The sequence below is a fragment of the Brachypodium distachyon genome, chromosome 3 (genome assembly GCF_000005505.3).
Source record: "Brachypodium distachyon strain Bd21 chromosome 3, Brachypodium_distachyon_v3.0, whole genome shotgun sequence".
Lineage (NCBI taxonomy): Eukaryota > Viridiplantae > Streptophyta > Magnoliopsida > Poales > Poaceae > Brachypodium > Brachypodium distachyon.
The window spans coordinates 20,003,414-20,022,264 of record NC_016133.3 but is presented as its reverse complement, the minus strand read 5'-3'; the positions used below and the strand labels follow the sequence as shown (position 1 = coordinate 20,022,264).

At 45.4% G+C, this 18,851-nt stretch overlaps 2 protein-coding genes across 2 annotated transcripts; one reads left to right on the top strand and one right to left on the bottom strand.

The window, feature by feature from the left end:
- Positions 1-2,044: 2,044 nt before the first annotated feature.
- LOC100838608 (proline-rich protein 4) lies at positions 2,045-3,404 on the bottom strand. The gene is made up of 2 exons (XM_003573676.4): positions 3,162-3,404; positions 2,045-3,049 (listed from the first exon to the last, which is right to left on the bottom strand). Exons 1-2 carry the CDS (start codon positions 3,316-3,318, stop codon positions 2,613-2,615), a joined length of 594 nt encoding a protein of 197 aa, XP_003573724.1. The 5' UTR covers positions 3,319-3,404; the 3' UTR covers positions 2,045-2,612.
- A 6,276-nt stretch (positions 3,405-9,680) lies between these two features.
- LOC100836348 (proline-rich protein 4) lies at positions 9,681-16,762 on the top strand. Its single transcript, XM_024461386.1, has 5 exons — positions 9,681-9,916; positions 10,037-10,487; positions 10,731-10,794; positions 15,344-15,554; positions 15,649-16,762. The coding sequence occupies exons 1-5, from the start codon at positions 9,766-9,768 to the stop codon at positions 16,518-16,520; spliced, it is 1,749 nt and encodes a 582-aa protein (XP_024317154.1). The 5' UTR covers positions 9,681-9,765; the 3' UTR covers positions 16,521-16,762.
- Positions 16,763-18,851: the final 2,089 nt, after the last annotated feature.

Sequence of the window (18,851 nt, the reverse complement as noted above, 5' to 3'; positions counted from 1 at the left end):
GTGCGCACGGTCAAGAGCATGAGAGAGGTCCACACCAATTCCAAAGAGAACAAGATGATAACTCAATTTTTTAGGAACCGGTGCATTCCGCATCTTGCTGGCAAAAGAACCAGTTGGTTTCATTTCAAATTGTAGTATTCTACCAACCAAACACCAACTAAATACTACCTTAGCATCTTGGGCTTGCAGAGGCCAGGCCCAGACGAGGTAGTTGTTTCTAGGTTGGTAAGTTTTTTTTTTCTTGAATACCAATTATCTTATAAACTCATTATTGAAGTGGCTGTATGATAGACTGTTGATTGTTATGTATAACTTTACACATAATTTATCGTAAAACCTATTTGGGACTGACCTAGAACTGCATCTGAGGCAGCTATGCAAGAAGTCAGGAAACAATCCTCAAAAAGAAAAAAAAAACTTAAATAGCCAACCGGTAGGAGCATGGAGCAATAAATCTTCAAATGTCGAAACTGCAGGGACCATACACAATAAGAACGAAATAAATGGTATGCATTCTGTTGGGCATGTGCTCTGGGATTGAAATGTGGAGAACAAACGGTGGACGTATTTGGCCCATCACGAAAACGTCACTTATTTTCGAACGGAGGAAACATGTGTTTAACAAAACATAAACAGGTGGCTCGCTTCTTTTTGGCATATGCCCCGCTAATTGGGCTGGCTCACTTGACCCCTTAGCATCTCATGCAGAGCGGTGATCCGTATCATCCTTGTCCTCCGCGCTCATGGTAGGAGATAGTGTTGTGTGCATGGTTGGAAGTATCAAACCACTTTGCTGAATTTTGATGAACAAACTAAGATTATATTTTTAAAGTACTTTTTTCGTCCCTCAACTTGTCGGAAAGTTCGCTTTTCGTCCCTCAAAAAAATTTCATAATTTTTTCGTCCCTCAATTTTCAAAACCAGACATTTTTAGTCCCTTAGTCCATCCAAAGTGGTTTTCCTAGCCAGCCAAGTGTCTGGTTTTCGCATAGTTTTTTCACTTATTTTTTCAATCAAGATATGGATGATGCAGATGGAGGAGAAGTACAACCAGTGCCTGGACGAGATCCAGAGCACGACGACGACCAATTTCAACAGCCTCGGCGGTTACGGGATTAAGTGCAAACCGGACACGTGGTTAGACAAACCGCTTCGGATAGCCTTAAGGACTAAAAATGTTCGGTTTTGAAAGTTGAGGGATGAAAAAAATACGAATTGTTTTTGAGAGACGAGAGATGAATTTTCCGACTAGTTGAGGGACGAAAAAAGTACTTTCCAAACCTAAATTCAGAGACAGAGTAGAACTCTTCAACTTGCATATTTTGCATATATAGTCCAATTTTAGATCGATCTCGTAGACGTGCATTTCAGTTCAGTGCATAGAATTTAATATTTTAAGAATGTGAAGCGACAATAATTAGCAAACTCGATACTTGAATAGAAAATCAACAGCAAGAAAACGTTACATGTCCGAGCCATTCTATTCTCGTACGCATGCATGCCTACCGATGTGTGTGTGTGTGGTTTGCTTGTGCGTGTGTGTTTTCTCTTGGCATAAAGCCTGCCAAGCCTGCCGGTGTGTGTCAGAGGCTAGTGGCTAGGGTAGTTGGGTACGCTGCTTCGTCCGGGAAACGCGTCACCGTGGAAAAGCAGTGCACACTCACAACCTGTGGTTTGGCTAAAAAATAGAAACTCAGGCACAATGCGCCCTGCATCCCTTATTCCGATTTAAACTAGAAAAATTATAGTTCCAACCCTGTGATATTAGAAAAATTATAACTGCAACTATTTTACAATTGCAACGTCATCGGAAAAATTACAGGCACTATAGAAAAATTACAGTTGCAAAACCTTCATGCAATTGAGAAATCAGAGTTGCAATCATGGTGCAATTGAAAACGACAATTATGAAATTGAAAAAATAATAGTCGAAGCCATTGTGTGACTGGAAAAATTGCAGTTCCAACGCCCATCAAATTCTAAAAATTACAGTTGCAACATTCAACTTGAAAATTTACAGTGCGACTCGTAGACAATTAGAGTCTACAAAATTCGGACAGATAAATAAATAAATGTGAAATATTGCTATTTTACATTAGTGCGAAAGTATATATTTTGTGTAATATTAATTTAGCATGCAACTTACTGTCTTAACTAGCGTTACATATGAAAAAGGAACACAAAATAGAAGGTATAATGAAACAAAAAACCAAGCAAAAGAAGAAAAATTGAAGAAAAAAAATAAAAATACAGCAACGCGCGTACTCGAACCCAGGATCTCTGCAAATTGCTGGCAACGCTGCACCACTAGGCCAGTTGTTTCTTTATTTACCAAGTGGGACGTATTTGCACGAATCTTGACGTAGATCTGACGGACCACACTGTTGACTGTGAAAATCAAATTCTCATGCGACCGCTCCCTACCAAATCCGCATACATACATATACTCCACTCTCGTGGATGAAAGCTAACAATGCACGCACGCGCTTCCAATTCCACACTCGGTCGTCTCATGGCGTAATCTGAAAAGAGGCTCGTTGACACAACCGAATGACATAACTGAATGATGAACGCATTCGACCCCCAGCCATGAAGCATCCTGTAGAGGTTAATTAGTGCTGTGCCGGAGGGTGGTAAATGGGCGCGGGGTGTCCTCCGTAGGTGGGAGTGGGAGGGACGGGGTGGTAGTCCGGCTGGGGCTGTGGCTTGGGTTCCGGCTTCGGTGGCACGGATTTCTTGTGAAAATGGTTGATGATGTGTTTCTTGATGGGCTCACACAAGGTGGCTGATGCGCATACCACCGACGGGTAGTGTGTCTTGCCGGCGACCACTCCGAAGGTTCCGGCCTTCGACAGTGGCACGATCTTGGATGGCTCCTGCCCGGGGCAAGGCCCGTTGGCCGTGCTGTGAAGCTGCGCGAGGCAATCGGCTCCATGGAGGTCTGAGGCCAGTGGCACGCTGAACGCGCCGGCACCGTCGAGCGTGCCCACGGCCTTGCTCTCGTACTCGCCGTCGTTGCTGTTCTTGCACTTGATAGCCACATGAAGACCTGCAAAGTATATGTATGTACATGGCAGAACAAACAGTGAGCTAGATATATATATAGCTCCATATCCTGGGACGTACGTGCATTGAGATCAGATTGACACGATAAAAGTTACCCTTGAAAGCTTGCTCGGCTTTCATGTTGTTCCTGGTGCAGTCGGCGCACTTGGCCAAGCCGACGACGACCGACGCTGCCTCGGCGTTTGTGACCGTGATGGACACGATCAGGACGGTGCAAAGGCCGAGGACGAGTCCTCCACGAGCAGCTGCCATGTTTGTTCAAGAAGCACTTGCAACTCGTGTGTGTGAGCTAAGAAGTACCAGTGGATGGGTAGCCGGGCGAAGTCTGAAGAGGAAGGAGAGGGGTCGCATGTCTTTTATAGGCGTCTGCATTCATCTGAGTTCTGAGATCCAACAGCTCGATTGATCAGTAGAGAGAGATTTGCATGCTAACTTTGGCGCCGAATTTACAGGTTGTCCATCAATGCTCTCCATCTAAAATAGGAGTATTTAATATTCTTGAAACAAACAAAATTCTTCCATGGAACACACAGCTAGCTACTCGTAGATCCCTTTGGTCTTTACTGGAGTAACGTGTTGAAAGGCTTATTTCCCTCTTAGTTTCCTTGATGAAATATTTTAATCCTCTCTTTTCGACTCCATTGACTTTCTGTTAATTGAGTTCCATTAATCATATAAATGGCCATTTTGCTCCTGGATAAATTAATGTGGATGAAGATGACATTCCTCGACGAAAATGGTCAGAAACTGGAAAACTCACTATGCAGTCATTGTACAGAAAATTCACTATGAACTGTAATGGCCAAGACAGATCATTATTATAGGCACCATGTGATTGTGTCGCCTTCCCCTGTACTTATGTTGGCATGCCCCTCTCCATCTCGAAGCTCAAGAAAAATACTTCCAACCCATCATTAATAAAATTGCTAAGAAACTGGCAGGTTGGTAAGATCAATTTATCTCCAAGGCGGGCCGTCTTATTCTCATCAACTCTGTCTTCTCGGCCTTGCCCTCTTACCAAATGATCTCCATCAAGCAGCCGGCTTGGATCATAAAGCAAATTTACAAGTTGCGTCGTTCTTTTCTTTGGGCTGGTTCAGATTTGCTGGCTGGTGCAAAGAACCTTGTTGCCTGGCAAAACGCCAAAAATCTTCGGTGGACTTGATATCTCGGACCTTGACGTGCTTTCAGAACTCGATGGTTGTTCTCTGCCCGGGGGGACAAAGAACTTTTCGGCCATTTTGGTAAAGACAGTGCAACACTTGCTTTTTTTCATGCGGCTGCTAAATTCCACCTTGACGACAGTTCAAGATGTTCTTTCTGGAATCACCCTGTTGGGTTTGCCCAAAAATCAGTCACATGAAGACGCACGCGATCGGGAATTTATTTGGCTAGAGGCACCTGTCGTGCCTCTCTTTTTATTTCTTCTCAATATCTCAAATCCCACGACCTTGATTACAAACTAGAGGGTTGCATGCGTATATATACATGCACAAACCAACACCATACGGACTACTAGTCCTACTCGAACACAACTCACGCTGAATCACACATGCACATGAACACTACTAACTCACGCATAGACACACTCCTAATCTGATTAGGACACAAACACATGCACCTAGCTAGACTCAAACTCAAGATTATCCTAACAATCTCCCCCTAATCTTGAAGTTGACGTCTTCCATGCTCCCCTTGCTTTTGGCTCTCTCTTCAGCTTCACGACTCGTCGACTCAACTCAACGCATGATTCGGACTACCAGCCCACGCGGACACATCTCGCGTGCTACGTGCAGATTAGACACACCATTAATCTCACGCAGGAACTCAACTAAATTGGTCATGGTCCCACTACACGCCGAACTTGATCTTCTCGCCGAGACACGCAGATGACCACATGCCACCTCGTCTGCACGCACGTCGATCTCTTGCTCTGATGACACACCATACCGGACAACCTTCGACCGTGATGCACTTCCGCTGCAACAGAGCCTCACACCGACGAGCACTTGGACACAACCACGACTCACGGACGCTGACGCTAAAACACATAACTCCTCACGAGCTTGCTGACAACAGTTTGCCCTGATGCCGAATACTTTCCGGCGATCAGTATTATGATCTCCCGTTACTGGAAGATCGGCCCACCTCGATGACAACTCGATCCAATCCACTCCACGCTACTCCGTTGCACAACCGCAGATCGCCACCCTAATCCACGGACGCCGCTTCGCCACCGTTGCCCGCCCCGAGGCGCTAGCACATCGCCTCCCCGGGGCAAGCGCGTCTTCAAATCTTGGACCTCGCTCTGATACCAAATGTTGGGTTTGCCCAAAAATCAGTCACATGAAGACGCACACGATCGGGAATTTATTTGGCTAGAGGCACCTGTCATGCCTCTCTTTTTATTTCTTCTCAATATCTCAAATCCCACGACCTTGATTACAAGCTAGAGGGTTGCATGCGTATATATACACGCACAAGCCCAATACCATACGGACTACTAGTCCTACTCGAACACAACTCACGCTGAATCGTACATGCACATGAACACTACTAACTCACGCATAGACACACTCCTAATCTGATTAGGACACAAACACATGCAACTAGCTAGACTCAAACTCAAGATTATCCTAACAGACCCATGGCTTTTTGACCAGCCTCTTGCGGCTCGCTTCCCAGCTCTTTTCCATCATTCTAGAGCTTGAGACTCTTGTGTCAAAGTTGCACTGCATAATCAATGCTGGATCCGAAACATCAAGCGTCAGCCCACTCATGAAGTCTTGGTGCAATTCATTGCTCTGTGGAACAATGTTCAAAATGTTTCTCTATCCAACGAGCCGGATGCGATTTCTTGGAAGCTTGAGCCATCAGGATCTTACTCAGCTACACCTGCATATTATATCCAATTCCTTGGACGAACCCTCTCCATGGAGGCTGCCCTTATTTGGAAAATTCAAATCCCAGCTAAAGTGAAGTTTTTCTCTTGGATAGTTGCTCTTCAAAGATGCCTCACTGCAGATCGCCTCATTTTAAAAGGTATCAATGCTAATCCTATATGCCAGATGTGCCGAACCTCGCCGGAGACTGCCACCCACCTGTTTGCTACTTGCTCCTTCGCCGCTCAGTTCTGGACGCTGCTCCTGCGGAAAGTCAATGTCCATATTAACTCCATGCCTCATCAGTCTTTTCTTCTCCTTTCTGAGTGGTGGTTTGATGAAGCTCAACGATGCACCTCCAATTTGCACCGAGACCGTCTCGGTGTCACGATCATGCTGGGATGGTGGCATATTTGGCTCAAGCGAGACCAGAGGGTGTTTCAATCACATCATTCTTCCGTTGCCAAGCTCTGTGATCTTGCCTTCGACGAGCTCCTGACCTGGAAGCTTGCTGGTTGCAAGGCGGTTGCCTCCTTTAGATGATTGAGAGTTGTTGGTTTCACAGGGTTCGCCCTCCCGAAGCTCTTTCCTAGGCTGTTTTATGTTTTCTGTTTTTGTTCTCCTTCTTGGAGTTGTAAATAAATCTTTTGTTCTAGCTTAATCAATGAAATGCAGCGTTGCTGCCGTTTCGTCAAAAAAAAAATATAGGCACCATGTGGAAAAGCCAAGATATCTTTGCAGATCAAAATCTAGCTTTCGCTGATCTGGCACAATGCCAACAATCTCGCACTATGTGGAAAAACTTGTTCCGCTAGCTCATTTTTTAATCCACAATCTTTGATTAGTGGTTTGTAAGACTTTTATAACTTCAAAATAAAATATGACCATGTGCATCAATTGATGCAGAGGCTGAAGATGTTTCCCTTTTCGAAAAAAGAAGAAGAGTGTCAGCATTGTGAGTGTGGCACGCCAAACTGCAAATACAAGACCTGGGTGTGTTTCAATCAATTGCTGTGATGATTGTCTCAAACAGGTTCACATTTCCAGGAATGTTCAGATTACAGGAAGAGAGGGTAATTCTTAGGAAGGGCGGGTACTTGTCGGGTTAATAGGAAATTATACTTGTGTTTTGAAACGAGACTCAAGGAGTGCCGTGCTGTCAGGACTATATGCATGACAACGGCGTGATGCCTCGGCGAAATGAGGAATGGTGGCGTTCCGAGGGAAGGAGAAGATCATTTTATATTGGCTATCCATGACTTGTCTGACAATAATCATATCATTTGGAGACAATCAGAAAAGAACACAGGAAAGAGAATTTTGACCAAGCGTCCAACATTTTTGTCAGAGTGTCAAATAAGCCGGACCGGGGTTCACCGACGAGCAGTTTACATTGCGATGATTTTATCTCTTTCTTCTCGCACAGAGAGAGGCTCTCTTTTAACGGTGCCACTACCTACCGGCATCAAGCAGCCACCCACCTGGTGCTCAACCAGGCCCACGCGTGGTTCTTTGAAATGATAAATCAATGAATAATACCATTCACACATTATATACCAATTAAATATACAATTCATGTATCATATACCAATGAAATACACTATATCTCTTTCTTTTCACAAAAGTTGGCGTATTTCGTTTCGTTAAGACAAGAGTTTGACCAATGATAATTCATTTAATGTGTTTTTTCATACATGAAATATATATCAATAAATTCATTTTTAAAAGTTCTTGCTAATAATCATGATTTCGTAGCATATAAGTTACATATTAGTAAAATAATTATTGATCAAAGTTTTGTCTTAAGGTACAAAACCAAATAAGTCAAACTTTGTGAAAGGAAGGGAGTATATACCAGTTAAACATACAATTCATATAACATATACCAATGAAACATACTAATAATATATCATATACCAATGAAATATATCATTCCTATATAATATACCAATGAAATGTTTCATTCATATATCATGCACCAATGAAATATATCATTCATCATGTGTAGTAAACCTGGCCCACCACCGCGTGGCGCTCCAAGAGGTATCGGCACCGGTAAAATCTTCGCTCTCAGGAAGATATGTACACCACACAGATTCTACGTACACAAAGGGACCCATGCATGATTAACTGCGCGTCGACTACAAAAATTAGTAGAGTCTTCAAATTTGAAGAGGCTCCAATCTTCACACGGAGAAGTGGGTACACCGTACACAGACTTATAGACCTATTGGATCGTCGAATGACTTGGCACATGAGTTTCATAGGGTGTGATCAAATCACCGTGCACGTTCATGAATTTATTGGTCATCAAGAAGCAGCAGTGCATTTGTGCGGTACTTGGTCTATGAAGTTTTTGGGACCAGAGACATCCAACAAGCTAGTAGCCATACAGCAGTAAATGTGTAATACTTTAGTTATCCTGAAAGAAATCGGTTAATAACCCCATCGCTTGTGGGACAAGAGATAGGCCAGCCCAAACCGGCCAACGTCGTGATATCATTTAAGACAGAGGGAGGGGGGGCGGGGTGATATATTGCTGATAAATAATATGAATTGATTAACCCTGTCAGAAATATTACTTGAATAAAACTAAACATCGAAGTTCGGTAGTAAATCTCTGTGTGGAAAAATCAAATTAACTCCTATTCCTACTTATTAGGAGTAATACTATACTCCTACATGAATATAATTTATGTTGGATCTTTTCAGTTTTCTGTTTTAAATAAAGCGTTTGTTCTGTCATTTTCTAGAGAGAGGATATGTTGATGTTGGATGGTTGTTTGATTGTGTTAAAGAGTTTAAGTCAAAAAATTGAACCACCCGATCTTCTCAGGGTCAGGACCGATGCAAGATCCAGTGGCTACAAATTTGACTTAAAATTAAGGTGTGTAAGTCCATACATGCAACATTCTGCATGGATCTTTGGAAGAATTAGTGAAAAAGAATTAATAATTGCTACTCCCTTGGTTTCAAAATACTTCGTATGTAAGATGTTCTGCTTTTATCCTAAGTAAACTTCTTATAGCTAGTTTGTGACTAAGTCGATCTGTAGAAAAATATAGCAACACTTAGAAGCCTAAATTGGTTTTGTTGACTAACTTTTCATGATATACATCTTGATATACATATCTGATATTGTAGATATTATAAGCTTTTTGGACAAACTCGAAGAAGTTTGAATTAAGAAAAAGCTAGCACGTCTTATATTTAAGAAAGTACTAGTTTAGATGTTTACTCTAATTTACCCAACCCAAATTCAAGACATGCTACTTAATAGCTAAGGAAGAGCAAGCAATCATCAGTTCATCTCAAAGTACTGCCATTTTCATGAAACATAGTACTGGTACCGTACTATTGTAGTAGTTCGAGTTGAGTACACACACTTTACAGGAAAGCAGAAGAATCAGCAACTTTCCTCGTCGATAGAACATACCACCAACAAAAAGTTGACAGCATGCATGCATGTGGCGCAACAAACCCTGTGGTACTTACGTGACTACCAACTTATCAAGTAAGAGAGGAATTTGGAGAGCACCAACTGATAAATCATGCAACGGACCATTCAGGAAAAAAAATTCAACATGCAATGGACCATTGGGCGACATACGGCATTAATTTCCAATCCGGAGATTCGGCGGCAAAATTGAATTGGCGATCGATCTCCGTGTTACGCGGCCAGATGGATCGAGCTGGGTTGATCAATGCTGATCCCTATATAAACCACGCGTTGCCTGTCCATACATTCATCCACTCATCGATCGAGGGCTGATCTACATCTTCTCACCACAACGATCGCACTAGCTCGATCAAGATCATGGCAGTTCTTCGAAGGGGATTTCTCATTGGCGTTTGCGCCGTTCTGATCATGGCGATTGCAAACGCCGAGGCAGCTTCGGTCGTCGTCGGCTTGGCCAAGTGCGCCGACTGCACCAGGAAGAACATGAAGGCCGAGCAAGCTTTCAAGGGTAACTACTACTACACCGTGTCAATTAATGGCTCAATATACATGCACATACATGCATATAGATGTAGATTGTGACCTCACTGCTGTTCTGATTCTGCGATGGATACATATATCATTTCAGGTGTCCACGTGGCCATCAAGTGCAAGAACAGCAACGGCGACTACGAGAGCAAGGCCGTGGGCCATCTGGACGGCACCGGCGCGTTCAGCGTGCCCCTCGCCGCCGACCTCCACGGCGCCGACTGCCTGGCCCAGCTCCATAGCACGGCCAACAACGCGCCATGCCCTGGGCAGGAGCCATCCAAAATCGTGCCGCTTTCCGAAGGCACATTCGGCTTCGTCGCAGGAAAGACCCACTACCCGTCGGCCGTGTGCGCGTCAGCGACGTTGTGCGAGCCCATCAAGAAGCACATCATCGACCACTTCCACAAGAAGCCTGTCCCACCGAAACCGGAGCCCAAACCTGAGCCCAAGCCGGACTACCACCCCGTCCCACCCACGCCCACCTACGGAGGAGGAGGAGGAGGAGGAGGACACCCCACGCCCATCTACCACCCTCCGGCTCAGCATTAGTCATGCATGCATTGTCCTGATCAAGCTATATATCAGTTACAGGCCCGATTGGATTCATCGGTTTTCCAGAATAATGGTCGTATAAGAGAGAGTCAGGAAGGTGTGTGGGTGTTTATTTATTATGCTATGTAATTGTGTGTCTGTTTTCTTCTACAAGAAATTATAAAGAGTTAAGTAATTACATTTGCTAATTCTCTTGTTATGTGAACTTCTGAAAAACTCCAAATTCTACATAAACTTAGCCTAAATTGCATCCCTGGAAATTCCTTGAATTTAGATCACCTATACTGCACAGTGCACACTGACGTACCAGCTAAACTGCATCACTGAAAATTAGCGAAGGGAAAATCTTAGATTCCGAACTTTAGGAATCTAAGGTGGCAAAGGGAACACAGTACTCTCCCTCGACCCTGCACGGCAGGCAAAGGGACAACAAAACTTGGGAGGCTGCAAGCGCAACAGGAGATCGGTTCATGGATATGGCTTGGTTATTTTTTTTATTTTTTTGAGCGAATGGACGGCATGGTGGTCCTCTCGTTGAAGAACGTCTCCCTGTATCATGTCCTCCTTGTAACAGCCCATTAACGATTCCATCGTGTCACAAAGAAATAAAACAGCAACGTGACTTCGATCAATCGTGTGTTCGGAAGTCCTGCAGCTTCTCAAAATCCATCGATCCAACTTTCAGTCCCGATTCTAGACGTTCCGCACTGCTCTTCTTTCCTGTTGGGCTGGAAGCTCGTTAACCCAAGTTCGTCCAGCAAGCTCTGTTCAGCCTGTTCGCTGGGAAAGGGAGATCGGGCCGTGGGATCGGACATCGGAGATGTGCTCGATTTGGAGGTCCCGACTCCCGAATCGTTGAATCGGCTGGCACGGGAGATCGAGGATGCGGCCGCCGGACCAACTGCTGGCAGCTGGATGGGCGGAGCTCGACGCAGCCGACGAGTTCGTGGCTTGTGCATCGTTAGGAGGCGGCCGGATCGGGGCAGCAGATCAGGCGGGCGCGTGTGCCTCCATGGTGGCGGCTGCCGCTCTGGCCAGGGATGTGGCAACAGTTGCAGCTGGGGGAGCGGCTCCGGCGAGGGAGGGAAGCAACAGAGGCTCCGGCGAGGGAGGCCTAAACTGTGACGAGGGAGGAAGAGTCGTGAGACAGAATTGAAACGAGCGGCGGTAGCAAAATGGTCGTAAATTTGGGCTGCCCCGAGTTTTTTTTTTCCTGAGAGGATGCTCCGAGTTTTACGGTTACAATAATCTCCAAAAGGCCCGCTCCGTGTTATAGATGGCCAACGGGCTGGCCCAGCCCGACACGCGTTAATCGGGCCTGGCCCGGGCACGGCCAGTGAATCTCGACATTAGAGGTGTCGGATGGGCTGACCCCAAATGGCCACCTCTCGGCCCAAGCGCAGCACGAGGCACGCATTGGACCAGCCCGGCACGGTTAACCCTAACGGGTCTTAAAAAAGGGCCCCTAGAAAAGCATCGGGCTAGTCCGGCAGCCTTTTTTTTTGCTTGGCAGTCATGGAGGCTCAAAATGGGTTTTGGCCTGGCATAACAACAAGCGTTAACTGGATCTATGCCACTGTCTATTCCACCAATCGGAGATATCTCCCGTCGGGCTTAACCGTCCTGGGCTGGCCGAACTGTCAAGTTTTTGTAATGGCATATCTCCAACAGATGGAATAGAGAGTGGCATAGATACAATTAACCCCAACATGCAAGAGGGTTGGTCTAGTGGTCAACAAGTGGAAGAATGAGGAGGAGGCCATCATATTTTTATTCCTAGCGTCGTAAGAAACGTAGTGTATTTAGATTTAAAAAAAACATTTTAATCGGCCCGGCCCGATTAAATTTGTGCCGGGCCTGGCACAACCGGGCCCAGCCCGATGGGCATTCAAAAAAGCCCATCGAAATAAAGAATTGGCTCGTGTTCAAAACACGACATACTTCCATACTTCAAGGTATAATGAGATGGTTAATTCTTTTCTTATAGATGTAGTGGAGTAAAATACACCCACAATCATTGAACTTGGTTCGTATTCTCAATAGATTCATTGTATTTTTGGAAATAGAGACTTACGTCACCGAACTTATCGAAATGTCCCACGTACATTCATCGGCACAATATTTTAATACGTACGTGTGCGTCGCCTATCCTAGCGCATCGCTTTTAAAAAAAATTGGCCCTTGAGGAATCCCTCGTGGTGGGGCCCGCTGTGAGCGCGCCCGGTCCGATCCCTCGTGGTATTATTCATCGGGAGCAAATTGCACAAATCTGTGTTGAAATGGCATATACTTATACGATAGAAAATATGTGGGATATTTCGTCAAGTTGAGTGACCGTAAGTCTCGATTTACAAAATACACTGATTAAATTGAGAATCGAAAGCAAGTTCAATGACCCTGAGTGCATTTTACTAGATGTAGTGAGGTTCATTAGTTCTGCCTATCTAACTATCAATCATGCTCACAATCCGAACTTCATTTGAGCGTATGACTGTAATATACGTCTAACTTACAAATGGCAAACCGGACTACCGAGGCCCGAGTTTTATTATATTACTAGCTGAAATTCCCGTGCGTTGCAACGGAACAATAAAATAAAATGATACATTCAAAACATGCATCAAAACCTCTCTTTGCTCTTCTTTAACGATCTCCAAATATCCCTTTAAAAAAGGTTTCTTCCGAAGATTGTGTCTCTATACTCTAGTCTCTCAAAATAGAACAATACACTTCGTTCTGAAAATTATATAACATCACCCGGTCAAAGATGTTTTGACACAGAATCACTTAATTTTTTTTAGTTCTCTCCACTATCTCACTTCAGCCGTTAAAACAAAGAGTTAGAAGCGGCAACAAATTTATGTTTTGACAGCTCAATGTTCGTTTATGAGTATAGACATTTGATTATTTTGTTGAGTATGCCTATTTTGATTTTCCTTGTTTTCTGAAGGATCTTATCAATATTAGATTAAATCAAGCCTAATTAATAAACTGGCAGTGCACGTGTAAATTTTTTCCAATTATTTGATTGAGTTGTTTGGCGGATCTGTCTTGTGGTCAGTTCAGACGACTTGACGTTGTTGGCCTTTCGGCTATCTGACTACTCGTAGTCATGTCTCGGCGTGGCGGCTGGAGTCTGTCTTATATGGCCGGCAAGTATTAAATGTGACAACTCGCCCGCGGATATCCGACCCAAGTGGGTTGGATATGGGTCGACGTTTACGCCCATGGGTATACCCGATGTCTCGCGCGATTAGTCATGGGTAGGGTATGGGTATAGGTTTATACCCATGGATACCCAATGGGTCGCCCAGTTAATATTTTAATTAAATAAATATTATTTTTAGTATATAATATGTGGACTCTTTGATGCAATAAGAATTAACGGATGAAACCTGCTGTAAAAAATAAATAAAGACCAAGTGCAAAATTGGCCCAGTAGCTCTGACTCGATGACCCATCAATTTGGCATGTTTGGCCATCTCTCTCGCTCAGTCTAGCTCAAAGAAGAAATGCATCGAGGTGCCTTCTCCCATCTCCCATTCTACACTCGGCCATCATCTCTTGCTCTCTCTACTATGCCCAAGGCGCCGCCACCATTCTCTCTCGCAGTCTGTCTTATCAGTTTTTTCTAATAATTCGTCATCTCATCGTGTAATTTAGCCCTAGGAGGTGACGGCCATGGCTAGGAAACGGAAGAAGGGACCAGCCGTGTGGCCGCGCCTGGGACACAAAGGGGACGACCATGGTTTCGATTCCTTGCCCGATGGGTGCCCAATCAGGTCTCATCTTCCGACTCCCCTAGTGTTCCGGTGGAGCGATCTTTTTCTCGTCAAATTCGGAGTTGTTGCCCGACTCTCGTAATGATTCCGCTGGCGATGGATTTCCTCACGGAATTCCATTCCAATTTGGTGCAGGTAACGGGCCAGCCGGCTTACTATGCCTAATATATATGCAATCTTGGGGGGCCCACATTTTTTGGGAAGTTTGACAGAAGACGGTGAAGAGAACGGTCCATATTTTTTAAATAGGTATAGATACTAGTTTATTATCTTATACAAATAATACAAACCTATCTTTGATTTCATGTTCTTTAAAATAATAGAGCAATACATCACCATGTGAGCCAAAAAATTCCGAAGATGCATGTGTAAAGATGTTTTGTGCGCAGGATCGATACTGTGCTAGGTCAATGTAATAATAAAAGAATTGCCGGTTGTATGCAAATGGAGCATTTTATTTAATGAAAGCCTCGGTGAAAGGGACATAATATGACTTGTATTTTAGGACAGATGTAGTAGATGTTTGACCTTTACCCATCACAAATTCTAGGCATGCTATATTTGCACACATTAATATAGCTAAGGAAGAGCAAGCTAGCAATCGTCCAGTTCATCTCGCAGTACTGCCATTTCCATGAAACATAGTAATCGTACTGTACTATCAGAGTACTGCGAGTTGATTACTCGTACAAAAGGGACACACTTTACAGCATGTCAGCAACTTTGCTGGTCGATAGAACATACCACCAACAAAAAAGTCCACAGTACGTGCATGCATGCGTGTGCAGCAATGAACCCTGTGGGTACGTAACGTATCGTGACTACCAGCCCATCAAGTAAGAGAGAGGAACAGAGAAGAACACCGACTGATCAAATCATGCATGCAACGGCCCACGAAGAGAAAATTCAACATACAATGGGCGATTGGACGTGCGGCATTAATTTGCAATCCGAAAATTCGGCGGCAAAATTGATTTTTTGGCGATCGATAGGTCCCGAGCAGGCTAGCTGGTGCGTATATAAACCACGCGCTGGCCTTCTCTCCAATTCATCCATTCATCGGGAGCTGATACGTACACATCTTCTCACCACAACGATCACACTTGCTCCAACATCACCGTGCGAACATGGTAGTTCCTCGGAGGGGATTTCTCCTCGGCGTTTGCGCCGTCCTGATCATGGCGATTGCAAACGCCGAGGCTGCAGCGTCCGTCGTCGTCGGCCTGGCCAAGTGCGCCGACTGCACCCGGAAGAACATGAAGGCCGAGCAAGCTTTCAAGGGTAACTCCTGTCTCCTAGTTAACAATCGCTCAATGTAGGTACGCATCGATATATATATCTGGAGCTAGGTAGCTCACGCTTTGCCACATTTCAGGTCTCCACGTGGCCATCAAGTGCAAGAACAGCAAGGGCGAGTACGAGAGCAAGGCCGTGGGCCATCTCGATGGCACCGGCGCGTTCAGCGTGCCCCTCGCTGCTGACCTCCATGGCGCCGACTGCCTCGCCCAGCTCCACAGCGCGGCCAACAACGCGCCGTGCCCCGGGCAGGAGCCATCTAAGATCGTGCCGCTTTCTGAGGACACATTTGGTGTTGTCGGAGGAAAGACCCAGTACCCATCGGCGGAGTGTGCGTCGGCGACATTGTGCGAGCCCATCAAGAAATACATCATTGACCATTTTCACAAGAAGCCCGTGCCGCCCAAGCCGGAGCCGAAATCAGAACCCAAACCGCATCCCCAGCCGGACTATCACTCTGCCCCCACACCCACCTATGGAGGAGGGCACCTCATGCCCTTCAAGAAACACATCATTGATCATTTCCACAAGAAACCCGTGCCGCCCAAGCCGGAGCCAAGGCCAGAGCCCAACCCGCAGCCCCAACCGGACTACCACCCTGCCCCACCCACGCCCACCTACGGAGGAGAGCACCTCATGCCCTTCAAGAAACACATCATTGACCATTTCCACAAGAAACCTGTGCCGCCCAATCCGGAGCCCAAGCCAGAGCCCAAGCCGCAGCCCCAGCCAGACTACCACCCCGCCCCACCAACGCCTAGCTATGGAGGAGGGCACCCCATGTCATTCAAGAAACACATCATTGACCATTTTCACAAGAAGCCCGTGCCGTCCAAACCGGAGCCCAAGCCAGAGCCCAAGCCGGACTACCACCCCGCCCCACCCACTCCCACGCCCACCTATGGAGGAGAACACCCCACGCCCATCTACCACCCTCCGGCTCAGCACTAACCATGCATGGACCCGAGCTATAAATCAGTTGCATGCTCGATTGGATTCGTCGGTCTTTCATCATTTCCAGCGTCTTTTGTTTATTAGTCTCTCCAGAATAACAGTCTTCCGAGAGAGTGAGAAAAAGAGAGATGAGAGGTGTGTATCAGGCACGTGTGGGTGTTTATTTATTAAGTTATGTAATTGTGTACGTGTTTTCATCTACAACATGTTACAATGAGTTAAATGGTTATATTTGCTAACTCTCGTACGTGTCTAAAGTTTTCAAAAAACTCAATATCTGAACTGCACATAAATTTGGCCTAAATTTCCTTGCTGGAAACTTCCTACTTTTAGTCTCATTTATATTCCACGTGCAAACTAACATAACGTCCCAAACTGCACCCCGATATTAGCAAAGGGAAAATTGTAGATTCCGAACTTTAGGAATCTAAGGCTGAAATGGAACGCTCATCGGAGCCATAGGAGAGGAACAAAAGAAAAAGCGGGATAAAGGAGAACCGAAGGAGATAGGAGAGGAGGTGAGCTGACCTGCTAGAAAATCCCTCCAATGACGGTCAAAAATTGGGTTGGTGGCGGTGATCACGCCCGCCACCAAACTCTGCGTCACTGTAGGTTTTAGCACCGGTGGAGGGCAAAATACCCGCCACTACTGCACCGAGATCACCAATGGCGGGTAAAATACCCTCCACCGAAGACCTACAAACCGCCACTGTAAATCCCTCCGACACCACCTGAAAAGTGCGTGGAGTACATCAGTGGCGGGCGAATTACCCGCCACTGGACATTTCCAGTGGCGGTCTGTGGCCACCGCCACCGGAGGTCTGTGGCCACCGCCACCGGAACCTTTTCCCGTGGTGGTGGTGTCTAACCGTCTCTACTATCTGTTCAGTGGCGGTGGTGTCTAACCGCCACTGGTACTATTTTTTCTGAAAAAAAATGAATTATTTATAAAAATAAATTTCCTGTAGTACAAAAATAGCAGGAATACATCACATAGCAGGAATACAGCAGCACAGTATACAGCACCAAAGAAACAGAATAACAACAAATATATTACAAAGTTACGAGTTAAACATTCAAGTCACATGCATGTATACAAAGTGTTTGAAAGAATGAGTCACAAATAGAAGTGTTCCACACAATTTAACCACTTTTGCCAACAATCCCACCGCCATAGTAATCCCCGCTTGATTTGAGGACCTCCTTGCTGAGGATTTCACCGATGTCCTTTTGGATCTCGTACACAAGAATTTCTGCGTTGTGCCCTAACTCGACGTTGGCCAGAAACCAATTCCTCACTTCTTCGAAGGTCTTCTTCCCCTTCGGCTGGAAGTCGTTGATGAACTGATGAATAGTGTGTGCACAGTAGTAACCATAATAGACGGATCCTTCAGGCTGTTGCTCGCAGGGGAACCTTAAAGTGTGCCTGACGGGAGCGTCATGATTGCGGCTGAAGTTAGGCATCCCGTACCATTTCACCGCGTCTTGATAGGCTGCGCCGATGACATATTTGATCCGCTCAAAGTTGCGTTGTGGTTCATTCTCCTTGCGTCGTAGTGGATCAAAATATGTGACCCCTCCAAGATCGATGCAGATGGCTATTGTCACCCAATGGCCGCTGTTTCACAAAAGGACGCACATTGTATTAGCCAAATAATATAACAAGCAAGTCTTCCGACGGAAAAAAATGTATGTATTCACGCGAATAGAAAACAACTTACAGCAGATGGTACAATATCAATACAAAACGGCGGTCTTGGTGCTTCAACATGAATTGAGTGAGGTATTCAATCGCCAATCTTCTACTTTCGGCCAACAATGGGTCTGGAACAAGCAAGTGGCTTTGAAGAGAAGAGGGTCGGCGACGGCCATCCCATATTGCTTCATCCTATAGGCCTCCCTCGTGGAGTGTACACACCGTAGTCTTAATATGACGATTCAAGGCACTTGCGGTTGGAGAGGTGAAACAAGTCGAGAAAGTCAATGCCGAAGGTAACGTCGTTTTCCCTCTAGATTTCCCCCGTATTGGAGTCAAAGAAGCCATAATGCTTTGGCACTCGAAGCCTAATTTCCACATTTGTTAGGTCTGCGCCTGATGATGCCACATTCATGTATTTTTCATGGAGCTCTTGCATCTCCCGTGGCAGGCGATACAGGTCATCTTGGGACACCATCGATTGTCCGGGGTGGAACAACAAGAATTGGGAGAATGGCCTGTCCACGAAATAAGATCCATCAGGCAATCTATCTCCAACACGGGGGTGAGTGGGTATCTTCAGAATGTCTGATCACTCTTCCCAAATCCCTTCTATCTGCGGCGCGGTTTTT